The sequence below is a fragment of the Cinclus cinclus genome, chromosome Z (assembly GCF_963662255.1).
Source record: "Cinclus cinclus chromosome Z, bCinCin1.1, whole genome shotgun sequence".
In the NCBI taxonomy this organism is placed as follows: Eukaryota; Metazoa; Chordata; class Aves; order Passeriformes; family Cinclidae; genus Cinclus; species Cinclus cinclus.
In genome coordinates, this window is record NC_085084.1 from 41,268,257 (window position 1) to 41,286,632 (window position 18,376).

The following is an 18,376-nucleotide window of genomic DNA, read 5'->3' on the forward strand; positions in this document are numbered from 1 at the left end:
ACAAGGAAGTCCCATTTCTGTCTTCTGGGAGAAAAGCACCATCCAATTCTCTCAGTAACAAAATTATTTCTGTATACTTTATGGTCTGATCTGGGGCTCTGCCTCAGAAAATTTTGAAATCACTAATCTGAAACGATGTAGTAAAGCCCTTCATTTTTAAAACTCTGCTTCATCTCATCATTTGCTCAAATAACAAACTTATATGACACAGGAGAAGGCTGAGATCAATTATTTAAATACTGCAATTGAAAAAAATTTTCAGGTTTGTAACATGCATCCATGGTACTAACAGCATCTGTATTCAGAAAATTGACTTGAGAGAAGTTTTGGCATCTTTCCCAGTGGGAGGAGGGAAGAAAAGAGAACCAGAGTGTATACTACCTGACCCTGCCCGAATACCAATCAAGAAGCTGCAAACAGAAAAGAGCCTAGAACTTGGGAGACAAAAGTTAATTATAATAGAGAGAAATTTCTCACTTTGACCTAGAAAAAGGTGAGCTTCAGTGCAGATGTCTTTTTAACTACCCTCATCTCAGCATCACAGTTTGATTTGGCAGCATCTTCCCACCATCACTGTCTGAATGACCTGTTCTGTTTTGGCTGAAAGGAGACATTAAAAAAAAGAAAAAAACATGCCCCTGTAAACTTATCTGGATAAAGAAATGTATCACTGGCTACTGAAAACCTAAGTGATTCTTCTGAAAACTACACTGTTCTGCTGAGAGGTGGCTTTTGGGATACAACTGGCTCAAATGCAGCCATTTGGCTTTAGCAATTTTGTAAACAGTGCTTTGGGAGTACATATTCATTGGGAGTTCATAATACTAGATCACCTATTTTAAGATGATATTTTTTTAAATTCCTATTACCTTCAACAATAAACAGACACAGTATTACAAACAAAGGAGAACAGTAACAGCCACCATGACATTTCCATGTGGACATCATGCAAATAAATCATAGTTAGCTCTGGCATCTTTGTAATCAAATGGATTTTCCTCTTTCAACTTAAAGCTGACAATGATCAGTGTGAAAGCCAAAGAACGAGAAACACCTAAAAACCTTGGGATATAGTATTATAGACAATGAAGGGAAGTTAGGAGACCAGGCACTCTATCTCTTTGCCTCTATGGCTGGATCTCCTCTTCTTAATCCATTCCAGACAGAACAACCAGTTCACAAAAACCTCCAATGAAAGCACTTCTGTAGTTTATCCAGGCAAACCTGTGCCTTGGTTTAAATTGATATAAAATGTTTTTAAAGGTTGATTTCAAACTTCCCTTGTTTCAAATTTAAGCCCATCCACAACAGACAGGAAAAACAGTTCACACCTTTGGGGTTTGCCGTGTGGAGCAGAAGTGTGCTTTCAGGATTACACATTCACCAGTTCAGTGTAAACTCCAGGTCAGATCTCTTTATTTTACAGATTATGGTATGTCCACTTTTAACTTTGTGGAGAACTTGAACCAGGCACTAATGCTGAAGAAGAGCTGTAATGCAATTCTCTCTTCAGGGCTGTACTCACAATTTTATGTTCAAAAAGGACAAATGCACACTCCTACTGAAAGTCTCTGGTGAACATCTACTGGTTAGGGTGTCACTTCTCATGATTGCAAAATAGAAGTCAATGGTGGCCTTTTCTTTGTGTGGGCTTTGGATCAGACTGTAACTCTACTGGAAATGTACTGCAAACTGTTTAAGACGATAACACACCTAGCTCACAATTAATAAGACAAGGGTTGGATAGCAGTCTTCCCCCATCTTACGTTCCACCATTACCCTTTCCTGCCTATGGACTTACTGATAGCCATTAATCCACTAAATAATGTACTTCCAGAGCAGGTATTAAACCTTTGCTTAGCTCATGAGTGTCTTAGATCCTCAAAGGATTTCTGGCTGGAGGAAAGGCATTCCTTTAAAATGCCAGCATTGCAGGAGAGCTTATACTGGAGTTTGCAGTCCTATATTTACCTTTGCCTTACCTCCCACTTCTTACCCTGCCAAGCACATCAAGGAAACAAAGGAATAATCTTTGGAAGGGAGAGACGATTTTCTTTGACCCCATTGACCAAAACTGACCATGTCTCCTTACTGTTTAACTTTCTCTACAGCTCACAACAGTAGAGAAAGAGAGTTATGTGCCTCCTCCCTCAAGCTCAGGCAGCCGCAGAGCTTCTTGGGGTTATTACTTTACACCAACCATACATCTCTATAAAAATGAAGAGAAACATCTTCACACTTCCTCTTCCCGACTATGCCCAGAGTCAGCTTTCTTTCTCATCATGGAAATTTATTGTAACATCCATCCTAGCTACATATCAGTCTCAGACTGGAACAGACAACTGACACCTTTAAGCATTCTCCTTTAAGAAGGTAGCTTTCTATTCACATAATGCCTTATTTCAGAAAGAGTCTGATTATTCCTCTTCCAGCTTGCTTGGAATTTTCCCCCAAACAAAGGGCATGGACTAGACTAGATAAATGCCAAAGCAGTTACCACTTATACAGGAGCAAGATCTCATAAATCACCTTGACTGAGGTTCATGGGAGCTGAGCCAGTCATGAGCCAGTTCCCACCTGGAGGCTGCCAAGTGTATTAGACACGGTATGGTCTCTTGGCAAGAGCTGGAGGAAAATTCTGACATTGAGAAAGTCACATAATGGATTCTGCTGGTTCTAAAGTACCTGTGACAGTGTCTGGCAAACAGCTTTGGTGTGACATTCACACAGCGTATTCCAGGTCCAAGACACAGTCTGTGAAAATGTCTCCCACCACGACTTTTAATGCTCATCAGATATGGCACTTGCTGATTCCCATTAATAGCACACTTTCTTTACTACTCTGACATCACCTAACACATTTCTGAACTGGGACAGCAATCCCACTTGGAACCAGCCGCCCTTGCAAGGCTGCACACCCTGACAAGAAATTTATTTGCAGATTATGATTTTAAAACAATGAAGACCAGAAGCCACTGGGCCTGCAAGACCTACGGCAACTTGCTAGAACTTCTAGCACAAGAGGTGCAGGAGCATGCATTCCAGACATACACTGTTCTCAAGAAGGTGATGTTTCAGATATGTAAATACATGCAGGGAAGTACCTTTGTATAGCAAAAATATATAAAAGACATAATTTTCCTTTTTTATACCAAAATCCACTGTTCTGCAAGTGGCAAAAATCAAAAGAAGACACTTCTACCATTTTCTGGCATAACTAGACTACATGAAACCTAAGCACAGAGAAATGTCAGTTTAGTACAATCAGAAACTGAAGCTTTTTCTTGTCTGCAGCATTTACATAGTTAACAAGTGTTAGCCTGTCAAAAGCAACTAGGGATTGGAGGGAGTAATATCAGACTTTGTCCAATTTATCATCTTTCACATTAGACTGTTGTCAAGTTATCCATAATTAATCAGGAGACAAACCAAGACAATCAACCAACAGCAGGAAACTCAATCCAAGAAGTGTGTTTCTATTCAGCAGTTCTGACACAATGAACAGAAAGATAAAGGGAGACGTCAACTTCTGTTTTATTTATGCAGTCACAGAACAATAGAGGATTTAATTTCTTTCTTTTCAGGCTGAAGTTTCCTACTAAATGAAATGTCCTCTTTCCTTACAAATGCAGTTGGCTCCTATTATTGACAACTCCCCTTGCTGGAGAAACAGATGAGGCTGTATTGCCAGGTCATTAATTAGCAAAAAAGCATACTGATGTATGCTGACTATCTTCTACAGGCTTTGGAGCCCACACAGATGGTGACATAGGACATATAAACAGATTACTACACAGGTACTCTTGTTAAACTTCTAATTTCTACAATAGAAGTATACTTACACTGCCCATTCCAACTTCTCATTCTTGATTGAATTGTAGAGGGCCTGCAAAGGGAAGGAAACAAGATAGAATTATTGTCTGACTCCTCCTACACATTCATTAATATGTTGAGGAAAAATACCCAGCTAATAGCAGCAAGCAAGCAGTCTCTGATCAAGAAAGTCCCATAATCTGCTAAAAGCAGTGCGAGAATCTTCATCAGAAATTTCACCTAAGAAAAAAATACTGAATGTATGTTTTGAGATTACAGTCATTTTCTCAAGCACAAAGTTTTTGGGGTATGTAGCTTGTGCCTTTTTAAGAATATAGAATCATGTAATAGCCATGGAAAGGACCTTGAAGATCATATAGTTCCAACACTCCTGCCATGAGCAGAAACACCCTTCACTAGGCCAGGCTCTTCAGAGCCCCATCCAAACTGGCCTTGAACACTTCCAGGCATGGGCATCTACAGCTTCTCTGGGCAACCTGTCCCAGTGCCTCACCATGCTCACAGTAAAGATTTGCTTCCTAACATATAGTCTAAATCTATTCTCTTTCAGTTTGAGGCCATTGCCCCTTGTCCTTTCCTAACATGCACTTGCAAAATCTTCTTTTAGGCTGCCTTCAGGGACTGGAAGGACACAGTTAGGTCACCCTTAAGCCTTCTCTTTTCCAGGCTGAACAACCCAAATTCTCTCAGCCTGTCTTCATGGGGAATGTGGTCCATCCACCTAATCACTTTGGTGTCCCTCCTCTGAACTCACTCCAGCAGTTCTGTGTCCTTTCTGTGCTGGACCCCAGAGCTGGATGCAGGGTTCCAGCTGGGGTCTCACCAGAGCAGAGCAGAGCAGAATCTCCTCCCTCCCCTGCTGCCCACGCTGCTTTGGATGCAGCCCAGGACACGTTTGGCTTTCTGGGCTGGGAGTGCTCATGGCTGGGTCATGTCCAGCCTCTCACCCAGCAGCATCCCCATGTCCTCCTCACAGGGCTGCTCTCTATGTGTTCATCCCACAGCCTGGGTTGATGGAAGGGGTTGCTCTGACCCAGGTGCAGAACCATGAACTTGATCTTGTTAAACCTCTCAAGATTCCCATCCACTCACTTTTCTATCTTGTCCAGGTCACTCTGGATGCCATTTCATCCTTCAACTGGGTGTCATCTGCAGATTTGCTGAGGGAGAATCTGATTCATTCATCCATGTCTTTAATGAAGACAAGTAAATAGCACTGATCCCCATATGAACCCCTGAGAGACACCACTTGTCACTGATATCTATCAGGCCACTGAGTCATTGACCACTAACCTTCTGGATGTGACCATCCAACCACTCTCTTATCCATATAACAGTCCATGCCTAAAATCCATCTCTCAGCAATTTAGAGACAGGCATGTTGTGAGGAACTCTGTCAAAGGCTTTAGAGAAATCCAGATAAATGACATGCATAGCCCTTCCCTTGTCCACTGATGGAGTCACTCCATCATTCAAGGCCAGTGGGTTGGTCAGGCAGGACTTGCCCTTGGTGAAGCCGTGATGGCTGTCTTAAATCCCCTCCCTGTTCCCATGTGCCTTAGCACAGCTTCTAGGATGACCTGTACCATGATATATTCCCAGGCACATGGTGAGGCTCAGAGGTCCCTGCTTGCCAGGGTTCTCCTTCCCACCCTTTTAAAACATGGTACAATATTTCCTCTCTACCAGTCAGCTGGGACCTCCCCTGGCTGCCAGGACTTTACAAATACCATGGAGAACAGCTTGGCAAGTACACCAGCCAATTCCTTTGGGACTCTGGGATACATCTCACTGGTTCAAATAGACTTAGGTACATTCTAGCTCCTCAGGTGGTCATGAACCTGAACTTTACTTGCAGTATCTAAAAGTCACAAGACTATGGCCTTGAAATTCAAGGTTCAGTCTAATTCCTGAAACTCAATGAGATGTTTTTGTCAATGATTTTCATGGGGACTTTAAGATTTCACCACATGGGCTAATCTGTGAGATTTGCCAAAATAGCTATCCAAAGTCCCTGAGCCTCATAGACACCTAAATTTCCCAGTCACACACCTAAACATAAACATGTTCAGTTTCTAAGTGCAAAACAGAAAATTAATGTCAAGCGACTTCTGTGCTTGAAGATCACTATCCTGGACTGCTGTCCACTAACACTGTTCCTCTTTCAATTCATAGGAAAGGTACCCAGTAGGTTTGAAACCAAAGGTAACAGTTCTGTTTTTGATATAAGCTTCCAAACAAAATGGTCTAAAACCTGACTTAAGACAGAGTGAGTATCAGACAGCTGGGATAGATTTTTTTGAGGGAAAGTACATATATCAGTTGGATAAGTATGTTATATTTCAGCCCTCCAGGAGCTGACGTATACAATGGTTAAACCCCTGGTATTACTGCAAGCTTATCGAGTTTTTCAAATAGGTCATTTAATTCAAGTGAAGTATTTTGGTATGGAATGTCTCTGATTCTCACACATATAATCTGCATTTGTAATTCACCTTATATACATAGCTAGATTTACTCCCTCTGGCACATAACTCCTACACAGCCTCAAAATATGTTAACGTGTAGAAGAACTGTTGATGCACATGATTAGCAAGAAGTAGCACATCAAGTATGAACAAGGCTGAAAATCACATATTATAATAGCTATGACATGATGCTCAACAGAAACAGTAGCATTTAGATAGCCTTAATGCTGACCCAAACCAAAAATAATTTGGAAACTGAAGAGTTGAAATTAGTCTCATGCATTTGCCAGAGATGAATTTGCATGAGCAACACCATGACCATATCTCACTCTTCATCCTGTCATCCACTGGCTCCTTTCAGAATCTGGAAGTCTTATGTGAGATCCATAACAACAGTGGAAATCTGGCTTAATTGAACCATACACAAGCAGGTCAAACATAATGGTATAATTCACCTCATGCTGACGCTACACAGGCAGCAACTCTTAGTCAAGAAAATAGGTTTCTCAGAGCAATACAACAGATATGAACACCAGGAATAATCATGCCTCATCCTACTGACACTGAGCTAGCAAAGAAAGGTCCTCACCACTAACTGAGCTTCACTGTGCTATTCAGAGAAATATGATGAAGTATTTCCAAATCTGGAGTTTTTACTATTTCTATAGAACCTATCTTCTCATAAGTTGTATAAGGAGCTCTGAACCAAAGGCAAACAGACAAAGGTGAACGGATGGGCATTTCTGGCAATTTGTAGGCACTTGTTTAATTTTAAGGTGAAAGCTATCAAGAGATTTTAAGAACATTCTGCAGAAAGAAAGCAAGAGTTAATATTTCTCCTGTCAGTTCAGCAGAATTAGACACAACTCCACTTTTGTACACAAACCAATGCTGATACTGATTCCTGCAGCACCAAGCATTCACTGAGCATTTCTTACATTATTTGGCCAAAGCCCCTGTCTTATTCTTTGACTTAGTCTTTTCTTCCTGCTATGACTCTCCTACATTTCGAGCCACATATATTTTCCTACATTTTGAGCCAGAAAATGACTTCCAAATACAAAGCAAAGAGGCTGCATACTTCCACCAGTCACCTCTCCAGGTTTTCACAAGTAGTAATTTTTTCCTCATCTAGCTGAAGAAGTTTTAGAAACAGCAAAAGCCTGGCTTGAGGAAACACATTTGTTGCTCTCTGGCCCAAATGCCTACAAGATTGGTGAAAATCAACACCTGACCTGTGCAGTTTTTTATGATATTTCACTGCTAAGCACAGCTGTAGGGATCACTGCAGCCAAAGAGCAGAACACACAAAAGCAGCAATCCAGATTGGTGCAGGGATAACAAATGCCCCAGGCTTTTGCCTTGTGAGAAGAGAGCTATGTTTGTCCCAACCTTTACTCATAATGAGCCGGACACTGTCTTCCTTCTTTAGGAAGTAACAGACACCAACCAAATGGCACACATCTGACCAAGGACATGGTGTCCCCCACAGACCATCAAACAAAGCCGGTAAAAAAGTTTCTGGCATCTATGAAACAGAAACAAAACTGTAGAGAGTATGCACAGCCCGGGCAGCTGTATACACAGCATGGTTCTGTGTGTCTGCCAGGCATGTCCACTGAGACCTCAGCAAGCAGACCTCTCCAGGGATGCAAATATATGAGTTCTAATACCTGTAGCCCAACCTACCTCTCTGGCAGAGATTGCTGCAAGGCTGCGTACTTGCTGCTGGACTCACCAGCCTTTCAGAGCTGCTTTATGTCACTTCTCCAAAACAATTTATACTCTAACATTTTCCTGATGTCTACCTGGGCTCTCATATGTTCCAGAGAAGCAAAATTTCCTCCTGCCATGTTTTGCAGCCAGAAGCATAAGTGTACAGAACAGTACCTGCTCTCTGATTTACTTCATGACTATTCCCCAGCTGCTGATTCAGACAGAGGCTCTTTTCAATAGACATTTCTCCAGAGTATGACTAAATCAAACAAACTTGGAGACAAGCACTTAAATATTACACTAAATTGCAACAAAGCTCATCAGAGATTATGGCATGGGCATGACTTTCATTGTACTTAGCTAGCTGCAAGGACAGGTTTTATTAACTCGTGTTTTCTCTCTGGGAAATTAAAAAAAAAAAAAAAGAAAAAAGCTCTCATTTAAAGCACTTTTACAGATTGACAATAATCACCACTTCCTACCTGTTAGCCTGGGAAGTGTTCAGCAAATTTGCGATGTAAGCCAGAAAACAGGAGGTTGAACCACAACAGTGAATGACAAAATGAATATTGCATAGGTGTAATCTTCCAAGCTGGACTGATATCAGTCAGAAAGTAGGAAGACTTTCTATGTCTTTTGTCACCCAAGGCTACTCCAGACAGGATCCAAACCCCCAGATACCAACTACTCAGCAGTGTCTGACTTCCATGCTTTGACTTTTTAATCCCTATTACCCAGAACACAAAGACCTACTCCTTTCAGCTCACAGCTTCCCCCTTTCTGGTAAGTGTTGATCTCTAGATCCACCACACCTCATACCCTGCACAGCTATAAGCTCCTTGGAGAAACAAGTGCAATTTTGAAGGTAGAATAAAGAAATTCACTGCTGCCTAAAGCAGAACAGTAGGCAAAATCCTAGGCACCTTCCTTGTTTTAACTCCAATGCTCTTTCCTACAGCTCCAATTTGACCCTTAGAAGACTGCGGTGTAAAAAAATAAAATGAGTTTTGTTATGTGTTTGTGAGATTTGTTTGTATTTGTTCATGAACTAAGCAAGAAACACTTTCCTTTTTAGGTGGAAGGTTGTAACTCTAAAAAAAATGCTGAATTCCATCCCCATTTCCCAAGCAAGTAGGTCCACAAAAACCCCAGATTTTCACAAGCTCTCACTAGTTGGTATACTTTTATTCCAACTGGAAAGAAAAGCAAACTATGGAGAGAATGCTTCTGAAAACTCCGCTTTTATTTTACAAAGCTACCAAGGGAAAAATAGTCATCCGCTACCCTCACTTTCCTCAAAATCTTGTCACATGCAGGAACCACTGGACCCATTTAAACAGGCTGCTCTTGTCACCTGCCGGCTGCCAGTGATGCTGTGAGTCAGCCTCTGCATACAGAGGCAGTTCACAGAAAAAAGGCAGAACCAGGTGTGTACACAGGGACAAAGACATAGCAAATTACCCAGATGCTGAGAGTGGTAAATCATCAAAGTTACAAGCAGGCACAGAACCCCCAAAACCTAGCCAGCCGGGTGCAAGATGCTTAAAGAGATCCCAAAGCAGTGTACAATTCCTCCCCTCTAAAAGCAACATAGGGCTGGCTCCTGAAGCAAGCTACCGACTTCCTGTTTCCACTAGCCCATGCAAAAAAGCCTGCCAAGAGGGAAAGGAATACACATTTTTGACACCTGCTCCACACATAAAAGAGAAGCCAGAAACACCTGCTGTGAGCCAGTAAATAGGCAAAACAAAAACTAAGTTCACAGAGACAGCAGCGATAACCTAGACTGTCTTTTCCAGTTCTTGTCTCCCTTTGTTTGCACCCAGTTCCTCCCTGATTTTTAGAGTCATTGTTGGAGGAATGATCATCTGATCATCGCAGAGGATAGCCTGGGTGGCTTTTGATGCCCCCAGGACAGCCATGCACATGTGCTCTAAGCCAGGCCCTTGCCATACTTCCCTGCTGCCACTGCCAGAAGCAGCCCTGCCTGGATACACTTCTTCACCTCCAGCTGATAATGGCATGGTTGACTCCAAGCAGCAAGGAAGCCCCAGATACACCTCTGGGCAAAGACATGCTCAGTCTTCAAAGTCACAGCACCTCCCCCAGTCACTCAGCACCTGTCCATCGGCTTTGCCCTTTTGAGCTGAGCAGTGAAGACAGGCATCAGCTCTGGCTCCTACCATATGTGCTTTGCTGGAGGAAGAAAAAACAACCGAAGTAGCAGAACTCTACAAAAATAGAACAGGTTACAGAGGCAACAGATACTAGACATCACAGGTGTCTTCATGGAGTCCTAATAGGTGTTAGCGTGCTCATACTTTGGACCAGGGCACAGCTCTGTATCATTGCCTTCTGCCAGGTTTAGTTGGGGAGCAACACGTTGCTATACCACTCATAGCTTGCTGTTTTGGTGACTACCTGAAGGCTGGCCCTCACTCAGAATACAGATCTCTACTACTCCACCACCTGCTATTTGCCACCTTCCCTCAAAACCCAGATCTTGACATTTTCTCCTGTCCTCATGCACAGATCTGTAACACCTGGCAAGGAGAGGATAAGGGTTCTCATCATTGAGTGCCTGTAGCATGTTGCCAGATTCAGAGCCCACACACCCTCGATTTCTCATGCATTACCCCCTGCTTCTGATGGGGATGAAGCAAGGATGCCAGAATAGCTGTGCATTAGTGCATGGCATCACATGTCTGCTGATATTGCTCTCAATTTTAAATTTCACTGGTTTGTACAACAAACGTTCTTCTAACAAGCCAGCATACATTATTCATAAAACAGCACAGAGCTGTTCAGCAGCATATGGAACCGATGAATGTTGTTTTGGTGTAGGAGGAGATAGGGTTGATAGGAATGTTTTAGGGGGAAGGAAAGGAGATCATTTCACCCAGGGAATTTCAAGTGCGTCACTAACTGGAGGAGAACATTTCAAAGAGAAACTCCTCTGTTAAAAATCTGGTTTGCATGGAGAAGGAGGGGGAGGGGGAGAAAGAAAAAAAGGAAAGAAAGATTGTGCCAGATATATCATCAAAAAAAAAGAAAAGGATGGTTAGCTGTGGCTCTTGAGAGCCATGAAATTAATGCCACACAAGAAATGTGTCCTCTGTATTGATACACACAGCTAGCTTGAAAAGATTTTTTTTCTGTACTTGCTGAAGTGTTTCATCAGTGTCATTGTAAAGCCAGCATACTGAATTATTACAGAAAAATAGAGAAAAGGCTAGAAAAGTACTTCTTGATAGTGGAGCACCTACACAGCCTATTTCAAGCTGTTTTATTGGCCCTGTGCATTTGCAGGCAGGACAGGCGCAAGTACTTGGCAATTCAGTCCATGGCTGCAGAAAAGAAATCTGTCAGAAAAAGAGACTACTGAACATGCTGGGTCACAGAGATGATCCTAAGATCCTTTGACTCACCTTGCATGCAGTCTGGACTTGAGCCTGCCCTCCAGAAAATGATGGTACAGAATTCACAGTACCCTTTTCACGGGTTCTCCTGCTGGCCTACGGCTGTGGTATCTGCCTATAATACACACTCAGGATGTATGCCCTTAGTGAAGCCTGTCCACACAGAGGCTGATGTGTGTCAAGGAGATGAAAGGTACCTAGCTTCTCTGACACTCGCAGGAGGCAGACCTCATCTGCAGGCACCATGTTGGTGCTTTGTTCATACTAACTAAAGAACGTTAGTTAGTCTCTAATGTTAGTCAGGATGCATAATATTCTCTAGCTTACCAAAACAGACTGAGTCATGTAAGTGAAAAGGAAAAGAGGAGTACGTTTCTGAGACACAAATAGTATAAATCTATCTCCTGTCCAAAGTCAGCTGAAGCAGTCACAGAAACAGTTTTTGAGCACTGTAATCATTTTATATGGGGAGCAGATAAAATCAAGGCAGTCCAGAGACTAAGAGGGAAAATATACCAAAGAAATATGAAGAGGACTAGTCTACAAACCAAACCTTACTTGAGACTGAGGAGATCTACATGGCATCAATGTCCAGAAAAACCCAGCCTAGAACTGAAGACATTTCCTGAGAAGTGATGCACAAACACATATGCAGTTACACTGATAAAAGGAGCTCTTTTGCCACACTACAGATTAAGAACCTCCAGGTTCTTCCACCAACACAACAAAATAGAAGAGCCAAAGCTCAACTATAAATCGCTTCTCTAAACCAGTGACATCTTAGCAAAATAAATGGGCAAACAAAGATCAGACGGGGGAACAGAGAGATGGAAAGAACAGGACTGTCCAAAATCATGAGACCAATCACTTGCAGAGCCGCTTGTCATCTTATCAACCAGACAGGCACCACTGAAGGGAATGCAGAGATCTTCTCAGCCCTCCATAACACAGCTTTTATACATCTTAGATGCCCTACAGATACGAAAACCTTTGCTTGAAATAAGGAAACAGCACAACAAACTGAAACAAAGCTGCAGTGTTCTTTCCAGCTTATTGAGATAGGCAGGAAAAGAAGTGGTTATCTCTCAAATAACAATCTACAGCACTTAGAAGGAAGAAATGTGAATTCCATGGAGAAATGAACAGAGAGCTTTCATTACTGCAGTAGTTAACTAATTGTGTCAGACATGACCCCTGGGAGAAAGTCCCTGCCCTGAGGACGCTATACCATGCATACACAGTGGACACAAAGCCTGGGAGAAGGAAGATACAGAGATTAAGTAATTCATCTAATGCCAAAAGACTTGAGTTTTTACCATATGCAGGAAAGTTTTCATTAATAAATCCTCTCACCAAATACTGTGCAATTACTTGCATGCTTAGGGTGAAAGTGATCATGACAGCAGGGTCCAAGATCACCCGCAAGACGCAGCCTTTACTTTGGTATTTGCTGGAGAAGCACATACTGCATCAGCAACAGCCAGAAAATTATGGCCATGCTATTTCCCTGCCCCAACTCAGCAATACATTAATTTTTAGATATGGTTTATAAGGTCCTGAAAACAGAGGCTCATTAAATTGAACTGAAAAAAATACTTATTATTTCTGGTTGCAGTACCCTGTGATTTAAGTTACACAGCTCAGGATATGAAATGCCATACAACCTGTAAGCTAGCAGAGAGTGATCTGCTAGGAACTACAATGCAGCACTGGGGTCTTTTCACCATAGCAGAGGAGGTTTCTCACAGAATAGACAGGAGATTTACGGAAGGGACACTACAGGAAGATCCATACATGAGCCTGCTTTGCATGCACATAGTTAAATTCTTAGCTGATGCTTTGAAATATTTCACCCTGATTCAGCACACCTTTGCAAGTGGTTGTATCTTTTAATCCCAAGGTCAGAATCAACTGGCAGTAAGAATGAAATTAGAGGTACATTTTGGTCACTGCATAAAGTTCATCCAACCCTTGGAGACATGGAGCACTTTGAGAGAGAGACAGCTCTCAAAGCGCTTGCCAGGAGTTCCTGGATGCCTCTCAATTATTGTGTGGGAGAGAGGAATGAGGAAAAAAAAGAGATGCTGCATGGAGTGGAGGTTGTTTGCTTAGGAACTGAATAACTGGGCTGGGCTGCGTGAGGAGATGCTGCACACAGTCACTGTAGCAGCTGGGAACTGCCTGGGCTACCAACCATTACAATACACTAATGTATTCCTATAAATGCACAAGCAATGCCTACCTAATAAATACTTGACAGCAATATTTAATCATGCATGCAAGTGAGAAAATATTTTCACCTAGCACCACACCTACTAAACCACAGAACTGTAGATAAGGAGTAACAATTATTTTTCTACACAAAACAATTCCCATTAAACAGATAATCCCAAGGACATCACCTGCCAACTTTGGCATGTTTCCCAAGAGTAGAGCTCCAACTAGCACTGTCACTAGCAAGTTTCCCCTGTTTACTATTGCACCAAGCTCAGGACATTCAACTAAAACCCAACCATTATAACAGCAGCTCTTTCACCTTCAGGTCTCTCCTCAAATGCAGAGACTTTTTTTTCATGACCTGACAGCAATTCTGTGATCACTGCAGATCATCCAGAGCTCTTAACTCCTGCAAAGCACAACCTTTTCACAACACCAACCCCATGCCTAACCAAACAAAACACTACTAATATTTAGTCCTTTACCTTGCTTTCTTTAGTAGAAAACTCAGAGGAGTTGGAGATTTTCATAGATTTTGACCGATGGGACTGCCGCCAGAGAGATTCTTCTCGGGAGTATTTCACCGAACCTGTGGCTCTCACCCGGACTTTGCTGGTGCTCTGAACACTGTTAACTCCAATCATTTCCAAAAGTGAGTATATGTGATGGGAAAGAAGAAAGCTAATGAAACTTCCCAGTGTCCTGCAGAGGAACTGAAAAAGGTTATGACTGGAGAGCCCAGGCTCAAGCAATCAGTGTTTGCTTAAAGCACACTAGGCTGTTTTCTCCAGCATCTTCAGGCACAGTGTTTGGAGCCAGCCTGATTGTTCCAGGCATTGCTCACGTCACTGCATGGGAGAAAAAAAAAGGAAAAAGAGAAAGAAGAGGCTGATAGAAACTCCTCCCCTGCTCTGCTCTGCTTCCCTCTCCAGCATCAACTCCCCCTTCATACACACACCAACAGTGAGAGGGAGAGAGGTGGAGAGAAAGATGCTGGAACAAATGCTAGCATATCGAGCAAGACATTAATTTTCAGTTCACGTGGCCACACTTCCCTGCCTGCAACAGCCTGCCATGCTCATTACTGCCTGAAATAACAAAGAACACTGTAAAAAGTCTTCAATCACCTGCCAGCTACAGACTTCTGGTTGTGAGAAATACTGATGGATTCCCAAAGCACCAGAGAAATGAGTGAAAACCCCATAGCATCAAAAAAAAGTACTGGCAAGCCCCAGAGAGACAAATCAGCAAATTTCCACAACTCTGTTTGCACTCATTAGCCAGAATCCTTGGGGTGCCTTCCCAAGGTGCAAGACAGAGCAAGACCACTTTTACTCTCCAAAAAGGGCTTAGGGGAAAAGAGATGACTTTCCCAAGGTGATCAGTGCAAACCCATGGCAGGGCTGTGAACAAGCACCTAGGGACTCATCTCCCCACTCAGCAGCCAGGAAAGCTGTAGCCATACCCCTTCACAAGCATGCTCCAGTGGCTGACCCCACAAGCGATGCAGCTCCCGAGTGATACCCTGTTTCTCCCTTGTGGCAAACCCATACAGCCTAGTGATGGGAGGGCTACTACCACTGCCAGAGGCACCACTCCAACCCACACGAGCCTGGTTCTGGAGGCCAGGCATGATATCTGTGCCTGGAGTCACCTGCCTTCATGCAGGGGGCAAGGGGAGGCTGAGACCAAAAGGAGCTGATACTTCTATTGAGGGGTAGATGCACTAAATACAGGAAAAGAGAGATGTTTACCTCAATGTTGCAAAAGCACCATCATTTCTGGCTCCTGGAGACCCAGAGTGCGGCAGACTGTGCATTGCCATGGCAACATGCTCCAATGTGTGAGAGAGAGAGCGAGATTGCTCTGCTCTACTCTGCTCAGCACAGGATCCTGACAGCTGCCGACACACACTGGACAGGTGGAGCAGCTTGTGTGAGCAGCAAGGCAAAAGTAGACCATGAGAACATTGTCCCAAACCCAGAAAAGGCAATCGGTTTGCACAGAGGGTGCACGAGCAGCTGGAAGACTCTGCAGCAAGGCTAACACCAGGTTAAGCAACCCACCTCATACCACCGTGTCACCAGGCAGGGCAAGGACAGCAGCAGCGGTGTTGGGCTATGCGAGGATACGAGGGCTCTCATCCCGCTCACACTAAGACACATAGGGAGCAAGTCTGTGCACGCAGACAGCAATGAGGTGGTACTGCCCTGGCACCCTGAGGTGAATGTCCTGTGCTAAGATACATCAGGCAGCCAAAAGCTGGGTGAAGAGGCTCCAGTCTGCATTTACATACGAGTCCCATTCCAGGTGTGCCAAGCCACGTGAAAGCAAAGTAAGAGTTTGCTTACCCTATGTCATACACCCAACAGTACCCAGGGTAAGTAAGATGCATATGAACTGAGTGGACTTTTCCCCTGGTTACATTTTCCCAGCCTCTTGCAGTCAGGAATTTACATCCTTACAGGGTAAATAGCTGGACAGCCACATAATGGTCCTAGGTAAATTTTTGTTCATAAAAGATGCTGCTGTCTCCCCAGCATGCAGCAGCCTTTCTGACAGCACTAACCTTTTGCTCATGTTGCACCCAAGGATGCTACAAGGTGCATATCCTTCCCACAGACTGTAATAGCTGTAGATCTGCTGACAGACAATGGTCAGTGGAACAGGTTACCTAAGTATCAACATAAAAACTGTCCCTGAACTGGGAAACTTCTGATTCCTCACAGATTCTGCCTCTGTCCTGCTTGAGGCACAGATATCTTCCCTTCTAGCCAACAAGAAAAATACATTTTCATTTCCACAACAGTTAGATCTAGCAGGCCCATCTCTACCTCACACATTAAGATCAAATCCCAAATGTGCCCCTTTTTTACACAAAGCTGTCATCACTAAAGGATAGCTGAAGGGAACCTTTTTCTGAGTTACTTGTGCCACTTTGCAAAAAAGGGTTTATGTTACTTTAACCCATGTGGAATTATACACTGCTTGTGGGAAAGCTTTTCAAAGAAAATCTCTTCTTAGAGGAAATTTGCACTGCAGTCAAACCACTCCAGATGAGCTAAGCAGCAGGTCCTGACAGGTGCTACGTAAATGGCCACAAATCACTCTCTATCCTACCAGCCCCCTGCCTAGCAGATTATTCTTGCTCTCAGATTTATAAGGCCAACTCCCCAAGCACCCTCAACACATCTGAAATAATTATGCTCCCTAAATATCACACGCAGACCTAGGCCAGTGTCAATTACACAGAGTGATTTTATTGTAAAACACAAGCCAGACTGAATCAAAGAATATTTATCTTCTGTTGCCCACAGAACCATCACTGCTGCAGAATTCCAGCAGTTCATCTAGCATTCTCTGACCTGAAGTTAGCAGATCCTCAGGTAGGACAGGAACCTTACTTCAGAAAGGAACAAGTCTGTTTCTGCAGCAGTCAAAAACTCCAAGGATGATGGAATGTTCTTTCTTCGTGTTTCAACTGAGTATGGAAAACACTTCTCAGCTCAAACTCTCCCAAACAGAGCCTCCTGGGATCACGCATTTGAAGCCTTAAATATCTTCAGATTGGGAATTCAGTTTAGATTCCATCAGTGTCCCTGATTTTCATCTGCAAGTGATAATACAGTCTTGTACTCCTGACTGAGGCAGTATTCTGTGTACACACTGACCATTATTCTGGGGAAACACCATGTTTCAACATTAGGGAAGACCTGCCATTTTAGAAATTAGTATGCACACACAGGATTGATTTACGTCTGTAACTGAGCAACAGGGAATTCTGAGGGAAAAGTGTTTTATTAACATAAATATAGGGATAGAAGGGATGTTTCTAAAGAGAGGCTGAAATAGTTTTGCAATATCAGAAAAATCAGAGATCACACTCAGGGGACCCTGCAAGTATGTCAAGAATTCAGGATCTTCCTCTTGTTCAGAGGTCAGCAAAGAGGTAGCAGGAAAGGGGCAGTATGCAAATATTTGTTTAGTTAGAGACACAACGGGGGTGAACAAAAGGACTGTGACCCTATATAGGGACCTTCCCTATCAGTTCCTCTAAGGAACAACCATAAACCAGCACGAAAATTTCAAACTTTGGGTCAAACCAGATGCAGGAGAAGAAAACCAGAGTCTCTATTATTCTTTCCATCTTAGCCTTTTAAAGCCATACAAAAGCTTTTCTCTTATCACAAGGCACTATGTCAGACACCATCACCCATAGAGGAAATGGGCAGCTGTTCCAACTTACCCTGAAATAAGCTCCTTCCCATCTGTTCCTCCCACCAGTCAAGTTTCCCTGGGAGGCAAAACGTACTCAGTCCTTGTTTGGTCTTCCTAATGTCATTCAGCGAATCAACAACACAAGAAAAACTGCAGAATTCAAAGTAAAATTTAATATTGGCTTTTGGGGTACTAATGAAAGGACCACATTACTGTATCTAAAGAACTCCAATGCCTTCAAACAGAGTCACAAAAATCCATTAATGTCATTTAAGCCTGATGTCAATGACACATAAAAACAACACAAGCTGACAAAATACATAAACACATGCAGATCAATTACTTAAAATATACCCTCAGAAGCCAGTAACATATTTGAGCAGCACAGAAAGGCAGAACTACTTAATGCTGCCACTAAATGCTGTTTGTTAAATAAACAACATTAAGTTTTTCCTTCGTCCTTCATCTTTCATTCTTTCATCTTTTTTTCCTTCTCCCCAAAAC

At 42.8% G+C, this 18,376-nt stretch overlaps 1 protein-coding gene across 1 annotated transcript in view; it reads right to left on the minus strand.

The window, feature by feature from the left end:
- Positions 1 to 18,376, minus strand: part of PSD3 (pleckstrin and Sec7 domain containing 3) — an 83,482-nt gene that overhangs the window by 23,382 nt on the left and 41,724 nt on the right. Inside the window, exon 9 of the mRNA XM_062512612.1 lies at positions 3,843 to 3,886. Within this exon, the coding sequence (XP_062368596.1) occupies positions 3,843 to 3,886 (44 nt within the window). The remainder of the gene's footprint in view (positions 1 to 3,842; positions 3,887 to 18,376) is intronic.